Source organism: Oncorhynchus masou, unplaced genomic scaffold (genome assembly GCF_036934945.1).
Source record: "Oncorhynchus masou masou isolate Uvic2021 unplaced genomic scaffold, UVic_Omas_1.1 unplaced_scaffold_964, whole genome shotgun sequence".
Classification (NCBI taxonomy): Eukaryota; Metazoa; Chordata; class Actinopteri; order Salmoniformes; family Salmonidae; genus Oncorhynchus; species Oncorhynchus masou.
This window is the reverse complement of record NW_027016141.1, coordinates 80,001-103,967: the sequence shown is the minus strand read 5'-3', so window position 1 is coordinate 103,967 and position 23,967 is coordinate 80,001. Positions and strand designations below refer to the sequence as shown.

Sequence of the window (23,967 nt, the reverse complement as noted above, 5' to 3'; positions counted from 1 at the left end):
TTAATTTTCTTCGGTTTTCTATTTGAGATTTTTAGATTTGAAAGGGAAGCTGAGAGGTCAAATATACTCTCTCTCTCTCTCTCTCTCTCTCTCTGTCTCTCTGTCTCTCTCTCTCTCTCTATCTCTTTCTCTCTCCCTCATCCCTCTCACTCCTTCATCCCTCTCTCTCCCTCATCCCTCTCTCTCCCTCATCCCTCTCACTCCCTCATCCCTCTCACCCCCTCATCCCTCTCTCTCTCTCATCCCTCTCACTCCCTCATCCCTCATCCCTCTCTCTCCCTCATCCCTCTCTCTCCCTCATCCCTCTCTCTCCCTCATCCCTCTCACTCCCTCACCCCTCTCTCTCTCTCCCTCATCCCTCTCTCTCCCTCATCCCTCTCTCTCCCTCATCCCTCTCACTCCCTCATCCCTCTCTCTCCCTCATCCATCTCTCTCCCTCATCCCTCTCTCTCTCTTTCTCCCTCATCCCTCTCTCTCCCTCATCCCTCTCACTCCCTCACCCCTCTCTCTCTCTCTCCCTCATCCCTCTCTCTCCCTCATCCCTCTCTCTCTCTTTCTCCCTCATCCCTCTCTCTCCCTCATCCCTCTCACTCCCTCACCCCTCTCTCTCTCTCCCTCATCCCTCTCTCTCCCTCATCCCTCTCTCTCTCTTTCTCCCTCATCCCTCTCTCTCCCTCATCCCTCTCACTCCCTCACCCCTCTCTCTCTCTCTCCCTCATCCCTCTCTCTCTCTTTCTCCCTCATCCCTCTCTCTCCCTCATCCCTCTCACTCCCTCACCCCTCTCTCTCTCTCTCTCCCTCATCCCTCTCTCTCCCTCATCCCTCTCACTCCCTCATCCCTCTCTCTCCCTCATCCCCCTCTCTCCCTCATCCCTCTCTCTCTATCTGTGTCAGAGTGGCAGGACAGGATTGATCTGCAGAGCACGTCCTACTTTAATCAATCAGAAAGCTGCTGATAAGGCTGAGCCGAGAGAGAGAGAGAATGTAGGGTGAGAAGAGAGAGAGAGAGAGAGAGAGAGAGAGAGAGAATGTAGAGAGAGAGAGAGAGAGAATGTAGAGAGAGAGAGAGAGAGAGAATGTAGAGAGAGAGAGAGAGAGAGAGAGAGAGAATGTAGAGAGAGAGAGAGAGAGAGAGAATGTAGGGTGAGGAGAGAGAGAGAGAGAGAGAGAGAGAGAGAGAATGTAGAGAGAGAGAGAGAGAGAGAGAGAGAGAATGTAGAGAGAGAGAGAGAGAGAGAGAGAGAATGTAGGGTGAGGAGAGAGAGAGAGAGAGAGAGAGAGAGAGAGACAGAGAGAGAGAGACAGAGACAGAGAGAGAGAGAGAGAGAGAGAGAGAGAGAGAGAGAGACAGAGACAGAGACAGAGAGAGAGAGAGAGAGAATGTAGGGTGAGAAGAGAGAGAGAGAGAGAGAGAGAGACAGAGAGAGAGACAGAGAGAGAGAGAGAGAGAGAGAGAATGTAGGGTGAGAAGAGAGAGCGAGAGAGAGAGAGAGAGAGAGAGAGAGAGAGACAGAGAGAGACAGAGACAGAGAGAGACAGAGAGAGACAGAGAGAGAGAGAGAGAGAGAGAGAGAGACAGAGACAGAGACAGAGAGAGAGAGAGAGAGAGAGAGACAGAGAGAGAGACAGAGAGAGAGAGAGAGCGAGAGAATGTAGGGTGAGAAAGAGAGAGAGAGAGAGAGAGAGAGAGAGAGAGAGAGAGAGAGACAGAGAGAGACAGAGACAGAGAGAGAGAGAGAGAGAGAGAGAGAGAGAATGTAGGGTGAGAGAGAGAGAGAGAGAGAGAGAGAGAGAGAGAGAGAGAGAGAGAGAGAGAGAGAGACAGAGACAGAGAGAGAGAGAGAGAGAGAGAGAGAGAGACAGAGACAGAGAGAGAGAGAGAGAGAGAGAGAGAGAGAATGTAGGGTGAGAAGAGAGAGAGAGAGAGAGAGAGAGAGAGAGACAGAGAGAGAGAGACAACGAGAGAGACAGAGAGAGACAGAGAGAGACAGAGAGAGAGAGAGAGAGAGAGAGAGAGAGAGAGAGAGAGAGAGAGAGAGAGAGAATGTAGGGTGGAGAGAGAGAGAGAGAGAGAGAGAGAGAGAGAGAGAGAGAGAGAGAGAGAGAGAGAGAGAGAGAGAGAGAGAGAGAGAGAGAGAGAGAGAGATAATGATAATGCTGAGCTGAGAGCAGAGCAGAGAGAGAATGTAGGGTTCCTCTGTATCTTTCTGGTCCTTATCTTTCCTCTGTATCTCTCCTTATCTTTCCTCTGTATCTCTCTGGTCCTTATCTTTCCTCTGTATCTCTCTGGTCCTTATCTTTCCTCTGTATCTCTCCTTATCGTTCCTCTGTATCTCTCCTTATCTTTCCACTGTATCTCTCTGGTCCTTATCTTTCCTCTGTATCTCTCTGGTCCTTATCTTTCCTCTGTATCTCTCCTTATCGTTCCTCTGTATCTCTCTGGTCCTTATCTTTCCTCTGTATCTCTCCTTATCGTTCCTCTGTATCTCTCCTTATCTTTCCTCTGTATCTCTCCTTATCTTTCCTCTGTATCTCTCTGGTCCTTATCTTTCCTCTGTATCTCTCTGGTCCTTATCTTTCCTCTGTATCTCTCTGGTCCTTATCTTTCCTCTGTATCTCTCTGGTCCTTATCTTTCCTCTGTATCTCTCTGGTCCTTATCTTTCCTCTGTATCTCTCTGGTCCTTATCTTTCCTCTGTATCTCTCTGGTCCTTATCTTTCCTCTGTATCTCTCCTTATCTTTCCTCTGTATCTCTCCTTATCTTTCCTCTGTATCTCTCTGGTCCTTATCTTTCCTATGTATCTCTCTGGTCCTTATCTTTCCTCTGTATCTCTCCTTATCTTTCCTCTGTATCTCTCTGGTCCTTATCTTTCCTCTGTATCTCTCCTTATCTTTCCTCTGTATCTCTCTGGTCCTTATCTTTCCTCTGTATCTCTCTGGTCCTTATCTTTCCTCTGTATCTCTCTGGTCCTTATCTTTCCTCTGTATCTCTCTGGTCCTTATCTTTCCTCTGTATCTCTCTGGTCCTTATATTTCCTCTGTATTTCTCTGGTCCTTATCTTTCCTCTGTATCTCTCCTTATCTTTCCTCTGTATCTCTCCTTATCTTTCCTCTGTATCTCTCTGGTCCTTATATTTCCTCTGTATCTCTCTGGTCCTTATCTTTCCTCTGTATCTCTCTGGTCCTTATCTTTCCTCTGTATCTCTCCTTATCTTTCCTCTGTATATCTCCTTATCTTTCCTCTGTATCTCTCTGGTCCTTATCTTTCCTCTGTGTCTCTCTGGTCCTTATCTTTCCTCTGTATCTCTCTGGTCCTTATCTTTCCTCTGTATCTATCCTTATCTTTCCTCTGTATCTCTCTGGTCCTTATCTTTCCTCTGTATCTCTCTGGTCCTTATCTTTCCTCTGTATCTCTCTGGTCCTTATCTTTCCTCTGTATATCTCCTTATCTTTCCTCTGTATCTCTCTGGTCCTTATCTTTCCTCTGTATCTCTCTGGTCCTTATCTTTCCTCTGTATCTCTCCTTATCTTTCCTCTGTATCTCTCTGGTCCTTATCTTTCCTCTGTGTCTCTCCTTATATTTCCTCTGTATCTCTCTGGTCCTTATCGTTCCTCTGTATCTCTCCTCTGTATCTCTCCTTATCTTTCCTCTGTATCTCTCTGGTCCTTATCTTTCCTCTGTATCTCTCTGGTCCTTATCTTTCCTCTGTATCTCTCTGGTCCTTACCTTTCCTCTGTATCTCTCTGGTCCTTCTCTTTCCTCTGTATCTCTCCTTATATTTCCTCTGTATCTCTCTGGTCCTTATCTTTCCTCTGTATCTCTCCTTATCTTTCCTCTGTATCTCTCCTTATCTTTCCTCTGTATCTCTCTGGTCCTTATCTTTCCTCTGTGTCTCTCCTTATATTTCCTCTGTGTCTCTCTGGTCCTTATCTTTCCTCTGTATCTCTCCTTATCTTTCCTCTGTATCTCTCTGGTCCTTATCTTTCCTCTGTATCTCTCCTTATCTTTCCTCTGTATCTCTCCTTATCTTTCCTCTGTATCTCTCCGTATCTTTCCTCTGTATCTCTCTGGTCCTTATCTTTCCTCTGTATCTCTCCTTATCTTTCCTCTGTATCTCTCTGGTCCTTATCTTTCCTCTGTATCTCTCCTTATCTTTCCTCTGTATCTCTCTGGTCCTTATATTTCCTCTGTATCTCTCTGGTCCTTATCTTTCCTCTGTATCTCTCCTTATCTTTCCTCTGTATCTCTCTGGTCCTTATCTTTCCTCTGTATCTCTCCTTATCTTTCCTCTGTATCTCTCTGGTCCTTATATTTCCTCTGTATCTCTCTGGTCCTTATCTTTCCTCTGTGTCTCTCCTTATCTTTCCTCTGTATCTCTCTGGTCCTTATCTTTCCTCTGTATCTCTCTGGTCCTTATCTTTCCTCTGTATCTCTCCTTATCTTTCCTCTGTATCTCTCTGGTCCTTATCTTTCCTCTGTATCTCTCTGGTCCTTATCTTTCCTCTGTATCTCTCTGGTCCTTATCTTTCCTCTGTATCTCTCTGGTCCTTATCGTTCCTCTGTATCTCTCCTTATCTTTCCTCTGTATCTCTCCTTATCTTTCCTCTGTATCTCTCTGGTCCTTATCGTTCCTCTGTATCTCTCTTTATCTTTCCTCTGTATCTCTCCTTATCTTTCCTCTGTATCTCTCCTTATCTTTCCTCTGTATCTCTCTGGTCCTTATCTTTCCTCTGTATCTCTCCTTATCTTTCCTCTGTATCTCTCCTTATCTTTCCTCTGTATCTCTCTGGTCCTTATCTTTCCTCTGTATCTCTCCTTATCTTTCCTCTGTATCTCTCCTTATCTTTCCTCTGTATCTCTCCGTATCTTTCCTCTGTATCTCTCTGGTCCTTATCTTTCCTCTGTATCTCTCCTTATCTTTCCTCTGTATCTCTCTGGTCCTTATCTTTCCTCTGTATCTCTCCTTATCTTTCCTCTGTATCTCTCTGGTCCTTATATTTCCTCTGTATCTCTCTGGTCCTTATCTTTCCTCTGTATCTCTCCTTATCTTTCCTCTGTATCTCTCTGGTCCTTATCTTTCCTCTGTATCTCTCCTTATCTTTCCTCTATATCTCTCTGGTCCTTATATTTCCTCTGTATCTCTCTGGTCCTTATCTTTCATCTGTGTCTCTCCTTATCTTTCCTCTGTATCTCTCTGGTCCTTATCTTTCCTCTGTATCTCTCTGGTCCTTATCTTTCCTCTGTATCTCTCCTTATCTTTCCTCTGTATCTCTCTGGTCCTTATCTTTCCTCTGTATCTCTCTGGTCCTTATCTTTCCTCTGTATCTCTCTGGTCCTTATCTTTCCTCTGTATCTCTCTGGTCCTTATCATTCCTCTGTATCTCTCCTTATCTTTCCTCTGTATCTCTCCTTATCTTTCCTCTGTATCTCTCTGGTCCTTATCGTTCCTCTGTATCTCTCTTTATCTTTCCTCTGTATCTCTCCTTATCTTTCCTCTGTATCTCTCCTTATCTTTCCTCTGTATCTCTCTGGTCCTTATCTTTCCTCTGTATCTCTCCTTATCGTTCCTCTGTATCTCTCTTTATCTTTCCTCTGTATCTCTCCTTATCTTTCCTCTGTATCTCTCTGGTCCTTATCTTTCCTCTGTATCTCTCCTTATCGTTCCTCTGTATCTCTCTTTATCTTTCCTCTGTATCTCTCCTTATCTTTCCTCTGTATCTCTCTGGTCCTTATCTTTCCTCTGTATCTCTCCTTATCGTTCCTCTGTATCTCTCTTTATCTTTCCTCTGTATCTCTCCTTATCTTTCCTCTGTATCTCTCCTTATCTTTCCTCTGTATCTCTCCTTATCTTTCCTCTGTATCTCTCTGGTCCTTATCTTTCCTCTGTATCTCTCCTTATCGTTCCTCTGTATCTCTCTTTATCTTTCCTCTGTATCTCTCCTTATATTTCCTATGTATCTCTCTGGTCCTTATCTTCCCTCTGTATCTCTCTGGTCTTTATCTTTCCTCTGTATCTCTCCTTATCTTTCCACTGTATCTCTCTGGTCCTTATCTTTCCTCTGTATCTCTCTGGTCCTTATCTTTCCTCTGTATCTCTCCTTATCTTTCCACTGTATCTCTCTGGTCCTTAACTTTCCTCTGTATCTCTCCTTATCTTTCCTCTGTATCTCTCCTTATCTTTCCTTTGTATCTCTCTGGTCCTTATCTTGAATGAGATTGCATGTTTGCCCCTAATATCTCTCTCTGTGTGTGTGTGTGTGTGCGTGTGCGTGCGTGCGTGCGTGATGGAGTTGTCAGTCGTGTGTGAGTTCCTGCAGGGTTTACATGTGTCTGAGCCTATAGGAGCCCCAGGATAGGATTGTGTGTTGGCGTTGGCTGATCTTACTAGTCAACTGCACAACACACACACAGACCGACAGACAGCTAGCTCTCTCGGACATGCACAGGCCCCCGTTGTCCTCTGCTCAGCCCAGCTACTTTAATCTGGCTAAATTACCCTGGTCTGTGTGTATGTATAGGGTGAGGGAGAACAGGAGAGAGAGATACATAGAAGGACAGAGAGGAGAGAGAATAGCGAGTCACTGTACTGTGTTCATCACTCCTGGCAGCTGAATTCTACATCCCTCTTTCCTCGCTCTCTCTCCCTCTCTCTATTTCTCTCTCCTATCTCTCCCTCTCTACTATCTCTCCCTCCTCTCCCTCCTCTCTCTCCATCTCTATTTCTCTCTTCTACCTCTCCCTCTCTCATATCTCTCCCTCCTCTCTCTCTCTCTCTCCCTCCTCTCCCTATCTCCTATCTCTCTCTCTCCCTCCTCTCCCTATCTCTCTCTCCCTCCTCTCCCTCCTCTCTCTCTCTCCCTCCTCTCCCTCCTCTCCTTCCTCTCTCTCCCTCCTCTCTCTCTCTCTCTCTCTCTCCCTCCTCGCCCTATCTCCTATCTCTCTCTCTCCATCCTCTCCCTCCTCTCTCTCTCTCCCTCCTCTCCCTATCTCTCTCTCCCTCCTCTCCCTCCTCTCTCTCTCCCTCCTCTCCCTCCTCTCTCTCCCTCCTCTCCCTCTCTCTCTCTCCCTCCTCTCCCTATCTCTCTCTCCCTCTCTCTCTCTCTCTCCCTCCTCTCCCTATCTCTCTCTCCCTCCTCTCCCTATCTCTCTCTCCCTCCTCTCCCTCCCTCTCTCTCTCTCCTCTCCCTATCTCTCTCTCCCTCCCTCTCTCTCTCTCCCTCCTCTCCCTATCGCTCTCTCCCTCCTCTCCCTCCTCTCTCTCTCTCCCTCCTCTCCCTCCTCTCTCTCCCTCCCTCCCTCCCTCTCTCTCTCTCCCTCCTCTCCCTATCTCTCTCTCCCTCCTCTCCCTCCTCTCTCTCTCTCCCTCCTCTCCCTCTCTCTCTCTCTCTCCCTCCTCTCCCTCCCTCCTCTCTCTCTCCCTCCCTCTCCCTCCTCTCTCTCTCTCCCTCCTCCTCTCCCTCCTCTCCCTCCTCTCTCTCTCTCCCTCCTCTCTCTCCCTCCCTCTCCCTCCCTCCCTCTCTCTCTCCCTCCTCTCCCCTCTCTCTCTCCCTCCCTCCTCCCTCCCCTCCTCCTCCCTCCCTCTCTTCCTCTCTCTCTCTCCCTCCCTCCCTCTCTCTCTCTCTCTCCCTCCTCTCCCTCCCTCCTCTCTCTCCCCTCCTCTCCCTCCTCTCTCTCTCCCTCCTCTCTCTCCTCTCTCTCTCTCCCTCCCTCCTCCCTCCTCTCCCTCCTCTCTCTCTCTCCCTCCTCTCTCTCCCTCCTCTCCCTCTCTCTCTCTCTCCCTCCTCTCCCTCTCTCTCTCTCCCTCCTCTCCCTCCTCTCTCTCTCTCCCTCCTCTCCCTCTCTCTCTCTCCCTCCTCTCCCTCCTCTCTCTCTCTCCCTCCTCTCCCCCTGCCTAATGTAACAGCGTCAGTGCATCAGTGCAGAAGACAGTACATGTGCCAGTAGTTCATTATAAATAGGACACATCGTGTTTCTCCTGTTGATCAGCTGTAACTTCATAGTAGAGGGAAGATGGAGGGAGGAAGTTGAGAAAGAGGAAGTTGAGGAAGAGAGAAGGATAGGAAGAAAAGAGGAGGAGGAGGAACAGGAAGACAGGAGGGAGAGGAAGATGAGGACAAGAGGAAGAGAGGAAGAGGAGGACAGGAGGAAGAGAGGAAGAGGAGGACAAGAGGAAGAGAGGAAGAGGAGGACAGGAGGAAGAGGAGGACAGGAGGAAGAGAGGAAGAGGAGGACAGGAGGAAGAGGAAGAAAAGAGGAAGAGGAGGACAGGAGGAAGAGGAAGACAGGAGGAAGTGGAGGAAGAGGAGGACAGGAGGAAGTGGAGGAAGAGGAGGACAGGAGGAAGTGGAGGAAGAGGAGGACAGGAGGAAGAGGAAGACAGGAGGAAGTGGAGGAAGGGGAGGACAGGAGGAAGAGAGGAAGAGGAGGACAGGAGGAAGAGGAAGAGGAGGACAGGAGGAAGAGAGGAAGAGGAGGACAGGAGGAAGAGAGGAGGAGGAAGAGGAAGACAGGAGGAAGAGAGGAGGAGGAAGTGGAGGACAGGAGGAAGTGGAGGAAGAGGAGGAAGTGGAGGAAGTGAGGAAGAGGGAGACAGGAGGAAGTGGAGGCAAAGGAGAACAGGAAGTAATATTTTCTGCTGGTATTATTTGAACTGAGTCTCTGTTTTCTAATCAACAGTTTTGATCAGAATCAGAAAATTTCCTCAAATCCTAAAAACATAGAAAACACCTCTCTGTTGACACACACACACACACACACACACACACACACACACACACACACACACACACACACACACACACACACACACACACACACACACACACACACACACACACACACACACACACACACACACACACACACACTCTCTCTCTGTGCAGACCAGTCAAGGTCTTCCACACTGATCCCGACAAACTATTTCTGTATGGACTTCGCTTCGTGCACGGGGGTGTTGTCATGCTGAAACAGGAAATGGCCTTCCCCTAAAACTGTTGCCACTGAGTTGGAAGGAATCATCTAGAATGCCATTGTATGCTGTCGCGTTAAGATTTCCATTCATTGGAACTAAACCATGAAAAACAGCTCCAGACCATTATTCCTCCTCCACCAAACTTTACAGTTGGCGCTATGCATTGGGGCAGGTAAATCAAATCAAACACTATGTGCACTATGCATTGGGGCAGGTAAATCAAATCAAACACTATGTGCACTATGCATTGGGGCAGGTAAATCAAATCAAATCAAACACTATGTGCACTATGCATTGGGACATGTAAATCAAATCAAATCAAACACTATGTGCGCTATGCATTGGGCCAGGTAAATCAAATCAAATCAAACACTATGTGCACTATGCATTGGGGCAGGTAAATCAAATCAAATCAAACACTATGTGCACTATGCATTGGGGCATGTAAATCAAATCAAACACTATATGCACTATGCATTGGGACATGTAAATCAAATCTAATCAAACACTATGTGCACTATGCATTGGGGCAGGTAAATCAAATCAAACACTATGTGCACTATGCATTGGGGCAGGTAAATCAAATCAAACACTATGTGCACTATGCATTGGGGCAGGTATATCAAATCAAATCAAACACTATGTGCACTATGCATTGGGACATGTAAATCAAATCAAATCAAACACTATGTGCACTATGCATTGGGGCAGGTAAATCAAATCAAACACTATGTGCACTATGCATTGGGGCAGGTAAATCAAATCAAACACTATGTGCACTATGCATTGGGGCAGGTATATCAAATCAAATCAAACACTATGTGCACTATGCATTGGGGCAGGTATATCAAATCAAATCAAACACTATGTGCACTATGCATTGGGACATGTAAATCAAATCAAACACTATGTGCGCTATGCATTGGGGCAGGTAAATCAAATCAAATCAAACACTATGTGCACTATGCATTGGGACATGTAAATCAAATCAAATCAAACACTATGTGCACTATGCATTGGGGCAGGTATATCAAATCAAATCAAACACTATGTGCACTATGCATTGGGACAGGTAAATCAAATCAAACACTATGTGCGCTATGCATTGGGGCAGGTAAATCAAATCAAATCAAACACTATGTGCACTATGCATTGGGGCAGGTAAATCAAATCAAATCAAACACTATGTGCACTATGCATTGGGACAGGTAAATCAAATCAAATCAAACACTATGTGCACTATGCATTGGGGCAGGTAAATCAAATCAAATCAAACACTATGTGCACTATGCATTGGGGCAGGTAAATCAAATCAAATCAAACACTATGTGCACTATGCATTGGGACATGTAAATCAAATCAAATCAAACACTATGTGCACTATGCTTTGGGACATGTAAATCAAATCAAATCAAACACTATGTGCACTATGCATTGGGGCAGGTAAATCAAATCAAACACTATGTGCGCTATGCATTGGGGCAGGTAAATCAAATCAAACACTATGTGCACTATGCATTGGGGCAGGTAAATCAAATCAAACACTATGTGCACTATGCATTGGGGCAGGTAAATCAAATAAAATCAAATCAAACACTATGTGCACTATGCATTGGGGCAGGTAAATCAAATCAAACAAAATGTGCACTATGCATTGGGGCAGGTAAATCAAATCAAACACTATGTGCGCTATGCATTGGGGCAGGTAAATCAAATCAAATCAAACACTATGTGCACTATGCATTGGGACAGGTAAATCAAATCAAACACTATGTGCGCTATGCATTGGGTCAGGTAAATCAAATCAAATCAAACACTATGTGCACTATGCATTGGGACATGTAAATCAAATCAAACACTATGTGCACTATGCATTGGGACATGTAAATCAAATCAAATCAAACACTATGTGCACTATGCATTGGGGCAGGTAAATCAAATCAAATCAAACACTATGTGCGCTATGCATTGGGGCAGGTAAATCAAATCAAATCAAACACTATGTGCACTATGCATTGGGACAGGTAAATCAAATCAAACACTATGTGCGCTATGCTTTGGGACATGTAAATCAAATCAAATCAAACACTATGTGCACTATGCTTTGGGACATGTAAATCAAATCAAATCAAACACTATGTGCGCTATGCATTGGGGCAGGTAAATCAAATCAAATCAAACACTATGTGCACTATGCATTGGGACAGGTAAATCAAATCAAACACTATGTGCGCTATGCATTGGGGCAGGTAAATCAAATCAAATCAAACACTATTTGCACTATGCATTGGGGCAGGTAAATCAAATCAAACACTATGTGCGCTATGCATTGGGGCAGGTAAATCAAATCAAACACTATGTGCACTATGCATTGGGGCAGGTAAATCAAATCAAATCAAACACTATGTGCGCTATGCTTTGGGGCAGGTAAATCAAATCAAACACTATGTGCGCTATGCATTGGGACATGTAAATCAAATCAAACACTATTTGCACTATGCATTGGGGCAGGTAAATCAAATCAAATCAAACACTATGTGCGCTATGCTTTGGGGCAGGTAAATCAAATCAAACACTATGTGCACTATGCATTGGGGCAGGTAAATCAAATCAAACACTATGTGCGCTATGCATTGGGACATGTAAATCAAATCAAATCAAACACTATGTGCACTATGCATTGGGGCAGGTAAATCAAATCAAATCAAACACTATGTGCACTATGCATTGGGGCAGGTAAATCAAATCAAATCAAACACTATGTGCGCTATGCATTGGGGCAGGTAAATCAAATCAAACACTATGTGCACTATGCATTGGGGCAGGTAAATCAAATCAAATCAAACACTATGTGCACTATGCATTGGGGCAGGTAAATCAAATCAAATCAAACACTATGTGCGCTATGCATTGGGGCAGGTAAATCAAATCAAATCAAACACTATGTGCGCTATGCATTGGGGCAGGTAAATCAAATCAAATCAAACACTATGTGCACTATGCATTGGGGCAGGTAAATCAAATCAAATCAAACACTATGTGCACTATGCTTTGGGGCAGGTAAATCAAATCAAACACTATGTGCACTATGCATTGGGGCAGGTAAATCAAATCAAACACTATGTGCACTATGCATTGGGACATGTAAATCAAATCAAATCAAACACTATGTGCACTATGCATTGGGGCAGGTAAATCAAATCAAATCAAACACTATGTGCACTATGCATTGGGGCAGGTAAATCAAATCAAACACTATGTGCACTATGCATTGGGGCAGGTAAATCAAATCAAATCAAACACTATGTGCACTATGCATTGGGACATGTAAATCAAATCAAATCAAACACTATGTGCACTATGCATTGGGGCAGGTAAATCAAATCAAACACTATGTGCACTATGCATTGGGACATGTAAATCAAATCAAATCAAACACTATGTGCGCTATGCATTGGGCCAGGTAAATCAAATCAAACACTATGTGCACTATGCATTGGGGCAGGTAAATCAAATCAAATCAAACACTATGTGCACTATGCATTGGGGCAGGTAAATCAAATCAAATCAAACACTATGTGCACTATGCATTGGGACATGTAAATCAAATCAAATCAAACACTATGTGCACTATGCATTGGGGCAGGTAAATCAAATCAAACACTATGTGCACTATGCATTGGGGCAGGTAAATCAAATCAAATCAAACACTATGTGCGCTATGCATTGGGGCAGGTTCTCCTGGCATCCGCCAAACCCAGATTCGTCAGTCGGGGACTGCCAGATGGTGAAGTGTGATTCATCCCTCCAGAGAACGCGTTTCCAGAGTCCAATGGCGACGAGCTCCAGATGACGCTTGGCGTTGCTCATGTTGATCTTAGGCCTGTGTGCTGCTGCTCGGCCATGAAAACCCATTTCATGAAGCTCCCGACGAGCAGTTCTCGTGTTGACGTTGCTTCCAAGTTTGGAAATTTGACGAACTGACTTGTTGGAAAGTTGGCGATGATGAGACGTTGAATGTCACCTTGGTTTTTCAGTACTGCCAATGTTTCTCTATGGAGATTGCATGGCTGTGTGCTTGATTTATTGGCTTAAATAGAATCCACTAATTTGAAGGGGTGTCCACATACTTTGGGATATATATGTACCAGACATGTCAGAAACACGTGAAACTCTGCACAGACAGACAGACTGACAGGCAGACTGACAGGTAGACAGACAGACAGGCAGGCAGGCAGACAGACAGACAGACAGACAGACAGACAGACAGACAGGCAGGCAGGCAGGCAGGCAGGCAGACAGACAGACAGACAGGCAGGCAGGCAGGCAGGCAAGCAGGCAGGCCGGCAGACAGACAGACAGACAGACAGACAGACACAAACGTATCACCCCTGCTGTCTGTCTCCTCCACCCCCCCACATACTTCTTCCTGATCACAACGCCAACGACGTGTTTCACTGTGTGAAAATGACTGTCACCTTTTACTGCTGAGAGAGAACACACACACACACACACACACACACACACACAGGTCAGATCAGGGCAGGTGTCAAAGGAAGAAATATAAAATATAGAGATTTTAAAACCCTGCAATGAGTTTCAAGCTTCCCACGTTACTGTGAATGTGAATGAAAAGTTAGTGTTTTAAAATCACAGTTTTTTATTTAATTACTTTTGACGATGTCTTCGAACTTTTTAAATGTAAACATTTTTTTCTCCGACAAAACGGTAGAAAGTGTGCCGTCTTCACATCAAGACTGTATGTCGACACTGGTATTTGTATTTGTATTTGTAGATAATAAAAATGAGGGTTTTAAAAGCGGTGGACTTGCCCTTTAAACACTCTTCTTCTCTTGCCTCTGTGGGAATAACAGATTCTGCTCTGTCCCAGGGTCTGTGTTGTAACAAGTGGCTGAGGATATCTCCGAGATGTTCCCTATTCCCTATCGAGTGCACTACTTTATACTACAGCCCTATTCCCTATCTAGTACACTACTTTATACTACAGCCCTATTCCTTATATAGTGCACTACTTTATACTACAGCCCTATTCCCTATATAGTGCACTACTTTATACTACAGCCCTATTCCCTATATAGTACACTACTTTATACTACAGCCCTATTCCCTATATAGTACACTACTTTATACTACAGCCCTATACTACAGCCCTATTCCCTATCTAGTGCACTACTTTATACTACAGCCCTCTTCCCTATCTCGTGCACTACTTTATACTACAGCCCTATATAGTGCACTATGTTATACTACAGCCCTATTCCCTATATAGTACATTACTTTATACTACAGCCCTATTCCCTGTATAGTACATTATTTTATACTACAGCCCTATTCCCTATATAGTGCACTACTTTATACTACAGCCCTCTTCCCTATCTCGTGCACTACTTTATACTACAGCCCTATATAGTGCACTATGTTATACCACAGCCCTATTCCCTATATAGTACATTACTTTATACTACAGCCCTATTCCCTGTATAGTGCACTACTTTATACTACAGCCCTATTCCCTATATAGTGCACTACTTTATACTACAACACCTGTGGGGCATTCTTCTTAACAAACCACCTGACCTTTGGAGGTGTTCAAAACAAGATTAAGAACAGAGAAAGCTTGTTGGACATTAAGAAAGCTCTGTTGTAGAGCATTTAACACAAAATCCAAGGAGGGGCCAGCTGAGTATAACACTATCATCTGCATATAAATGGATGAGAGAGCTTCCTACTGCCTGAGCTATGCTGTTGATGTAAATTGAGAAGAGCGTGGGGCCCAAGATCGAGCCTTGGGGTACTCCCTTGGTGACAGGCAGTGGCTGAGACAGTAGATGTTCTGACTTTATAAACTGCACTCTTTGAGAGAGGTAGTTAGCAAACCAGGCCAAAGACCCCTCAGAGACACCAATGCTCCTTAGCCGGCCCACAAGAATGAAACGGTCTACCGTGTCAAAAGATTTGGACAAGTCAAAAATAGCAGCACAATATTGCTTTAAGGTTCAGTGAAACTTCCATGACCTGAGCGGAAACCAGATTGCCCGAGAGAATACTATAGACAACAAGAAAGACTGGCAGTTGATTATTGACAAGTTTTTTCCCCAAGACTTTTGGTAAACAAGGCAAAATAGAAATAGGCCTATAACAGTTAGGATCAGCTTTATCTCCCCCTTTAAATAAAGGACGAACCGTGGCTGCCTTCCAACCAATGGGAACCTCCCCAGAGAGGAGAGACATGATAAAAGTATTATTTGCGATGATGGAGCAGAAACCTTATAGAAGAAAGGGTCTAAACCGTCTGACCCAGAGGGTTATTTGGGGTCAAGTTTCAGGAGCTCCTTTAACACCTCGGACTCAGTGACCGCCTGCAGGGAGAAAAAGAGGGAGGAGCCTAGGGGCTAGTCACATGAGAAGGGGTTAGGAGATGAGGAAGTGTTTGACTGGCAAGGAGGCGTGGCTGAGTCAAATAGGAATCCTGACTTAATGAAGTGGTGATTAAAGAGCTCAGCCATGGGCTCCTTGTCAGTAACAACTGGGGCGGCAGGGTAGTCTAGTGGTTAGAGCGTTGGACTAGTAACCGGAAGGTTGCGAGTTCAAACCCCCGAGCTGACAAGGTACAAATCTGTCATTCTGCCCCTGAACAGGCAGTTAACCCACTGTTCCTAGGCTGTCATTGAAAATATGAATTTGTTCTTAACTGGTTAAATAAAGGTAAAAAAAAAAAAAACTACATCATCAACATTAAGGGACATGGGCTCCTTGTCAGTAACAACCACATCATCAACTAACCATTTTCCAGATCTTCTTGGGGTTAGACCCATAGAAAGAGAACTGCTCCTTAAAGTAACTAACTTTGGCCTTCCGCCAAATGCAATTCTTGAGGTGGAGTAACTCTGCAGGATCTAATTGACCATCTACTAGTTGTTTAAAACCTCATCCATGTACCCTGGTCTAACTGACCATCTACTAGTTGTTTAAAACCTCATCCATGTACCCTGGTCTAATTGACCATCTACTAGTTGTTTTAAACCTCATCCATGTACCCTGGTCTAATTGACCATCTACTAGTTGTTTTAAACCTCATCCATGTACCCTGGTCTAACTGACCGTCTTCCAGTTGTATATCTGTGTAGCTGTTTCCTGGTAGTGGTCCAGGTTACTCAGGAGACACGATTCATTATGAACTGTTTATTCTGGTAGTGGTCCAGGTTACTTGGTAGGTTAGACATGATTTATTTCCATATTTCTGTTGGATATCGGGAAGCAATAGTCACACTCCCTCTCTCTCTCTTCTCTCTCTCTCTTCTCTCTCTCTCTCTCTCTCTCTCTCTTCTCTTCTCTTCTCTTCTCTTCTCTTCTCTTCTCTCCTCTCTCTTCTCTCCTCTCTCTTCTCTTCTCTCTCTCTCTCTCTTCTCTTCTCTCTCTCTTCTCTCTCTCTTTCTCTTCTCTCTCTCCTCTCTCTCTTCTCTCTCTCCTCTCTCTCTCTCTTCTCTTCTCTCTCTCTTCTCTCTCTCTTTCTCTTCTCTCTCTCCTCTCTCTCTTCTCTCTCTCCTCTCTCCTCTCTCTCTTCTCCCTCTCTTCTCTCTCTCTATTTCTCTTTTCTCTCTTTTCTCTCTTCTCTCTCTTCTCTCTCTCTTCTCTCTCTCTCTCTTCTCTCTCTCTCTCTTCTCTCTCTTCTCTCTCTCTTCTCTCTCTCTTCTCTCTTCTCTCTCTTCTCTCTCTCTTCTCCCTCTCTTCTCTCTCTCTATTTCTCTTTTCTCTCTTTTCTCTCTTCTCTCTCTCTTCTCCCTCTCTATTCTCTCTCTATTTCTCTTTTCTCTCTTCTCGCTCTCTCCTCTCTCTCTCTTCTCTCTCTCTTCTCTGTCTTCTCTCTTCTCTCTCTCTATCAGGATGATACACAACTATCCTTCTATCTTCTCGCTCTCTCCTCTCTCTCTCTCTTCTCTCTCTTTTCTCTCTTCTCTCTCTTCTCTCTCTCTATCAGGATGATATATAACTATCCTTCTCTCTTCTCGATCTCTCTTCTCTCTCTTATCTCTCTTCTCTCTCTCTATCAGGATGATATATAACTCTCTCTCTCTTCTCTCTCTCTTCTCTCTCCATCAGGACGACAAGTCAACGTTTTTCCAGTTTGGAGCTTCCATCCAGCAGGAGGCGCTGTTGATGTTGAGCATCATGGAGGAGTACGACTGGCACATCTTTTCCATAGTCACCTCCAAGTTCCCCGGATACCAGGAGTTCATCAACGTCCTCAAGAGCACCGTGGACAACAGGTACGCATTAGCATGTAGCATTATATATAATACACATTAGCATGTAGCATTATATATCATACACATTAGCATGTAGCATTATATATAATACACATTAGCATGTAGCATTATATATCATACACATGAGCATGTAGCATTATATATCATACACATTAGCATGTAGCATTATATATAATACACATTACCATGTAGCATTATATATCATACACGTTAGCATGTAGCATTATATATCATACACGTTAGCATGTAGCATTATATATCATACACATGAGCATGTAGCATTATATATCATACACATTAGCATGTAGCATTATATATAATACACATTAGCATGTAGCATTATATATAATACACGTTAGCATGTAGCAGTATATATAATACACGTTAGCTTGTAGCATTATATATAATACACATTAGCATGTAGCATTATATATAATACACGTTAGTATGTAGCAGTATATATAATACACGTTAGTATGTAGCATTATATATAATACACATTAGCATGTAGCAGTATATATAATACATGTTAGTATGTAGCATTATATATAATACACGTTAGCATGTAGCATTATATATAATACACATTAGCATGTAGCATTATATATAATACACAATAGCATGTAGCAATATATGTAATACAAGTTAGCATGTAGCATTATATATAAAACACATTAGCATGTAGCATTATATATAATACACGTTAGTATGTAGCATTATATATAATATACATTAGCACGTAGCATTATATATAATATACATTAACAAATACTGTAGGAATATATATTATATACATTAACATATACAGTAGGAATATATATATATAAAATACATTAAGATATATGGTAGGATTATATATAATATACATTAATCTATGTCATTATATATAATATACATTAATCTATGTAATTATATATAATATACATTAATGTTAGAATAATAGTAAGAGAGAATGATTTATTTAAACTTTTATTTCTTTCATCACATTCCCAGTGGGTCAGAAGTTTACATACACTCAATTAGTATTTGGCAGCATTGCCTTTAAATTGTTTAACTTGGGTCAAATGTTTCGGGTAGCCCTTCACACGCTTCTCACAATAAGTTGGGTGAATTTTTGCCCATTCCTCCTGACAGAGCTGGTGTAACTGAGTCAGGTTTGTAGGCCTCCTTGCTCGCTCACGCTTTTTCAGTTCTGCCCACAAATTGTCTATAGGATTGAGGTCAGGGTTTTGTGATGGCCACTCCAATACAATGACTTTGTTGTCCTTAAGCCATTTTGCCACAACTTTAGAAGTATGCTTGGGGTCATTGTTCATTTGGAAGACCCATTTTTTCAGTTTTTGATTTGTTAAAAAAGTTTGAAATATCCAATAAATGTCGTTCCACTTCATGATTGTGTCCCACTTGTTGTTGATTCTTCACAAAAAAATACAGTTTTATATCTTTATGTTTGAAGCCTGAAATGTGGCAAAAGGTCGCAAAGTTCAAGGGGGCCGAATACTTTCGCAAGGCACTGTATATAATATACATTAACATATAGGATTATATATAATATACATTAACATATAGGATTATATATAATATACATTAACAGGTGGCAATCATAACGTTAGATGGGGTTTTAACTGATCGCCCCCTCCCTCTCTCCATCTCTCTCCATCTTTCTCCATCTCTCTCCAACTCTCTCATCTCTCTCCATCTCTCTCCATCTCTCTCCAACTCTCTCATCTCTCCCCATCTCTCTCCAACTCTCCACATCTCTCTCCATCTCTCTCCATCTTTCTCCAACTCTCTCATCTCTCCCCATCTCTCTCCGTCTCTCTCCATCTCTCTCCCCGTCTCATCTCTCCATCTCTCTCCATCTCTCCATCTCTCTCCATCTCTCTCTATCTCATCTCTCCATCTCTCTCCACCTGTAGTTTTGTAGGCTGGGACCTGCAGCACATCATAACATTAGATGCTGTGGAGGAGGACAGTAAGAGTCAAATCATGTTGAAGAAGGTCCAATCCCCGGTGGTTGTGTTGTACTGCTCTAAAGACGAGGGAGTGTTTATCCTGGAGGAGGCTCGCTCCCTGGGCCTCACCGGGTTCGGATACATCTGGATCGTCTCCAGCCTGACCTCCGGCACCACCGAGACGGTACCTGCGGAGTTCCCCTCGGGCATGGTGTCCGTCTCCTCTGAGGACTGGGACTACCCTCTGGAGGCGCGGGTGAGGGACGGGCTGGGCATCATCACGTCCGCTGCCTCCGCCATGCTGGAGGAGTACGGAGAAATACCTGAAGCTCGGACCTCCTGCTACGGAACACAGCCAGAGAAGACTTCCAAGGTTCCTCCTCTCGCCCTGCACAAGTAAGACATGGAGACGGAGTGTGTGTGTGTGTGTGTTGTGTGTGTGTGTGTGAGTGTGTGTGTGTGTGTGTGTGTGTGTGTGTGTGTGTGTGTGTGTGTGTGTGTGTGTGTGTGTGTGTGTGTGTGTGTGTGTGTGTGTGTGTGTGTGTGTGTGTGTGTGTGTGTGTGTGTGTGTGCGTGTGAATTGCTGTTACCTGCTTTCTCATGGTACTAGTTTGTCTCCTAACTGCTTAGCAACTTCTTCCCGAGACAGGCAACCTGTTCTGTACTGAGACAAAGAGAGAGAGAGAGAATGGAGGAAGAGGAGAGAGAGAGAGAGAATGGAGGAAGAGGAGAGGACAGAGAGAGAGAGAGAGAATGGAGGAAGAGGAGAGAGAGAGAGAGAGAATGGAGGAAGAGGAGAGAGAGAGAGAGAGAGAATGGAGGAAGAGGAGAGGACAGAGAGAGAGAGAGAGAGAGAGAGAGGGACCACCTGGTCTAGTGATCTCCAAATCTAAAGGAGGGCTTGATGAGCCATCTCTCCTCTCTCTTTCTGTTAAACTCCTCTTCTCTCATCCTGTCTTCACTCAGCTCACAGCAGGGGGAGTTGTTGCAGGTCCTGCCAGGTGTGTGTGTGTGTGTGTGTGTGTGTGTGTGTGTGTGTGTGTGTGTGTGTGTGTGTGTGTGTGTGTGTGTGTGTGTGTGTGTGTGTGTGTGTGTGTGTGCCAGCCCAGGGTCTGCCCACCCATCTGCCTGACGAGGGAGTCGGCGGAGAGGGGAGAGAGAGGGGTGTGAAGATAGAAAGGGAGAGGACGGGGGAGGACGGAAAGAGCAGGAATAGTAGAACAGAGTCGTGAGAAAAGAGGACAGAAAGTAGACTACAGCTGTGAGAAAGAAGCAGAACAGAATCATGAAGAGAGAGAAGTAGAACAGATTCTGGAAGAGAGAGAAGCAGAACATATTCTGGAAGAAAGAGGAGAGGAGAGGAGAGGAGAGGAGAGGAGAGGAGAGAAGAGAAGAGAGGAGAGGAGAGGAGATTGAGTTTGATGAGGAGAGGAGAGGGGATGAGAATGAGTTTGAGAAGAGAGAGGAGGAGGAGAGGAGGGGAGAGGAGATTGAGTTTGAGAAGAGAGAGGAAGAGAGAAGAGGAGAGGAGATTGAGTTTTAGAAGAGAGAGGAGGAGAGAGAAGAGGAGAGGATATTGAGTTAGAGAAGAGAGAGGAGAGAGAGGAGAGGAGATTGAGTTTGAGAAGAGGGAGAGGAGAGGAGAGGAGGAGAGAAGAGAGTTCATGTTGTCTCTCTAGGGTTAGATGGTAGTACTATGTGTTGTCTAGTCCCATCTCTCTAGGGTTAGATGGTAGTACTATGTGTTGTCTAGTCCCATCTCTCTAGGGTTAGATGGTAGTACTATGTGTTGTCTAGTCCCATCTCTCTAGGGTTAGATGGTAGTACTATGTGTTGTCTAGTCCCATCTCTCTAGGGTTAGATGGTATTACTATGTGTTGTCTAGTCCCATCTCTCTAGGGTTAGATGGTAGTGCTATGTGTTGTCCAGTCCAGTCCCATCTCTCTAGGGTTAGATGGTAGTACTATGTGTTGTCTAGTCCCATCTCTCTAGGGTTAGATGGTAGTACTATGTGTTGAAGCTGTACAGTCCCATCTCTCTACTGTACAGCCAGCTGACCTATTTCCCAGCATGCCTATCAGCCCGAGGTGGTTTCACAGATGATGGCGGGACACAGATGGTGCTGTTGCGGGTCAGAGACCTCAGCCAATAGGAGTACAGGTCCAGGACACGGTGTGACCTGATTGGCTGGGTTAGGTCAGAGAATGTAGCCAAGGCAGTTAGATCACATGAGATGTCAGGGGAGAGGAGAAAAACCACTGGAAAGAGAGAAGGGTAAGATATGGGGGGAGGGGGAAGGTAGTGAGGGAGGGAAGGAGGGAGGGAGGGAGAGTGGGAAGGTAGTGAGGGAGGGAGGGAGAGTGGGAAGGTAGTGAGGGAGGGAGGGAGGGAGAGTGGGAAGGTAGTGAGGGAGGGAAGGAGGGAGGGAGAGTGGGAAGGTAGTGAGGGAGGGAAGGAGGGAGGGAGGGAGGGAGAGTGGGAAGGTAGTGAGGGAGGGAGGGAGAGTGGGAAGGTAGTGAGGGAGGGAGGAAGGTATTGAGGTAGGGAGGGAGGGAGGGAGAGAGAGAGAGTGGGAAGGTAGTGAGGGAGGGAGAGAGAGAGAAGGTAGTGAGGGAGGGAGAGAGAGAGGGAAGGTAGTGAGGGAGGGAGAGAGAGAGGGAAGGTAGTGAGGGAGGGAGAGAGAGAGGGAAGGTAGTGAGGGAGGGAGAGAGAGAGGGAAGGTAGTGAGGGAGGGAAGGAGAGCAGCTGCAGCCTGGTCTACAGGGAGTGGAGTTGCAGTGGGAAGGTAGTGAGGGAGGGAGAGAGAGAGGGAAGGTAGTGAGGGAGGGAGAGAGAGAGGGAAGGTATTGAGGGAGGGAGAGAGAGAGGGAAGGTATTGAGGGAGTGAGAGAGAGCAGCTGCAGCCTGGTCAACAGGGAGTGGAGTTGCAGTGGGAAGGTAGTGAGGGAGGGAGAGAGAGAGGGAAGGTAGTGAGGGAGGGAGAGAGAGAGGGAAGGTAGTGAGGGAGGGGGGAGGGAGAGCAGCTGCAGCCTGGTCTACAGGGAGTTGCAGTGGGAAGGTAGTGAGGGGGAGGGAGGGAGGGAGGGAGGGAGGGAGGGAGGGAGGGAGGGAGGGAGAGAGAGAGGGAAGGTAGTGAGGGAGGGAGGGAGAGCAGCTGCAGCCTGGTCAACAGGGAGTTGCAGTGGGAAGGTAGTGAGGGAGGGAGGGAGGGAGGGAGGGAGGGAGGGAGGGAGGGAGGGAGGGAGAGCAGCTGCAGCCTGGTCAACAGGGAGTTGCAGTGGGAAGGTAGTGAGGGAGGGAGAGCAGCTGCAGCCTGGTCAACAGGGAGTTGCAGTGGGAAGGTAGTGAGGGAGGGAGGGAGGGAGGGAGGGAGGGAGGGAGAGCAGCTGCAGCCTGGTCAACAGGGAGTTGCAGTGGGAAGGTAGTGAGGGAGGGAGAGCAGCTGCAGCCTGGTCAACAGGGAGTTGCAGTGGGAAGGTAGTGAGGGAGGGAGGGAGAGAGGGAGAGCAGCTGCAGCCTGGTCAACAGGGAGTTGCAGTGGGAAGGTAGTGAGGGAGGGAGATCAGCTGCAGCCTGGTCAACAGGGAGTGGAGTTGCAGTGGGAAGGTAGTGAGGGAGGGAGATCAGCTGCAGCCTGGTCAACAGGGAGTTGCAGTGGGAAGGTAGTGAGGGAGGGAGAGCAGCTGCAGCCTGGTCAACAGGGAGTAGCAGTGGGAAGGTAGTGAGGGAGGGAGGGAGGTAGGGAGGGAGGGAGAGCAGCTGCAGCCTGGTCAACAGGGAGTTGCAGTGGGATGGTAGTGAGGGAGGGAGAGCAGCTGCAGCCTGGTCAACAGGGAGTTGCAGTGTGTGAATGAGTGAATGAGTCTGTTGGAGGGGAGTCTCAGGATTGTGTAGTAAGAGACCTGCTGTTAACTCACATGAGACTGACTTGTTACTTATCATCCCACCTGATTACATAGTAGCTGTCTTGTCTGCATCGAACTGAGGAGCTAGCTAACTAGGCTAACGGAGCCATAACATTACTGCACTTCCCACCTAGCTAACTAGGCTAACGGAGCCATAACATTACTGCACTTCTCACCTAGCTAACTAGGCTAACGGAGCCATAACATTACTGCACTTCTCACCTAGCTAACTAGGCTAACGGAGCCATAACATTACTGCACTTCCCACCTAGCTAACTAGGCTAACCGAGCCATAACATTACTGCACTTCCCACCTAGCTAACTAGGCTAACATTACTGCACTTCCCACCTAGCGAACTAGGCTAACATTACTGCACTTCCCACCTAGCTAACTAGGCTAACGGAGCCATAACATTACTGCACTTCTCACCTAGCTAACTAGGCTAACGAAGCCATAACATTACTGCACTTCCCACCTAGCTAACTAGGCTAACGGAGCCATAACATTACTGCACTTCTCACCTAGCTAACTAGGCTAACGAAGCCATAACATTACTGCACTTCTCACCTAGCTAACTAGGCTAACGGAGCCATAACATTACTGCACTTCTGACCTAGCTAACTAGGCTAACGGAGCCATAACATTACTACACTTCTCACCTAGCTAACTAGGCAAACATTACTGAACTTCTCACCTAGCTAACTAGGCTAACTAAGCTAACATTACTACACTTCCCACCTAGCTAACTAGGCTAACGGGGTCTGTAGTGATGCCTCTTGCTCTGAGATGCAGTGCCTGAGACCGCTGGGCCACTCGGGATCGCTAACGGAGGCGTAAGGTCACTCC

General features: G+C 45.5%; 1 protein-coding gene across 1 annotated transcript in view; it reads left to right on the top strand.

Annotated features, from left to right (window-relative positions):
• Nucleotides 1-23,967, top strand: part of LOC135538428 (glutamate receptor ionotropic, NMDA 2A-like) — a gene marked incomplete at its 3' end in the record, with an annotated part of 194,428 nt that overhangs the window by 91,411 nt on the left and 79,050 nt on the right. Inside the window, exons 15-16 of the mRNA XM_064964325.1 lie at nt 17,094-17,260; nt 19,180-19,611. Coding sequence (XP_064820397.1) covers nt 17,094-17,260; nt 19,180-19,611 — 599 coding nt within the window. The remainder of the gene's footprint in view (nt 1-17,093; nt 17,261-19,179; nt 19,612-23,967) is intronic.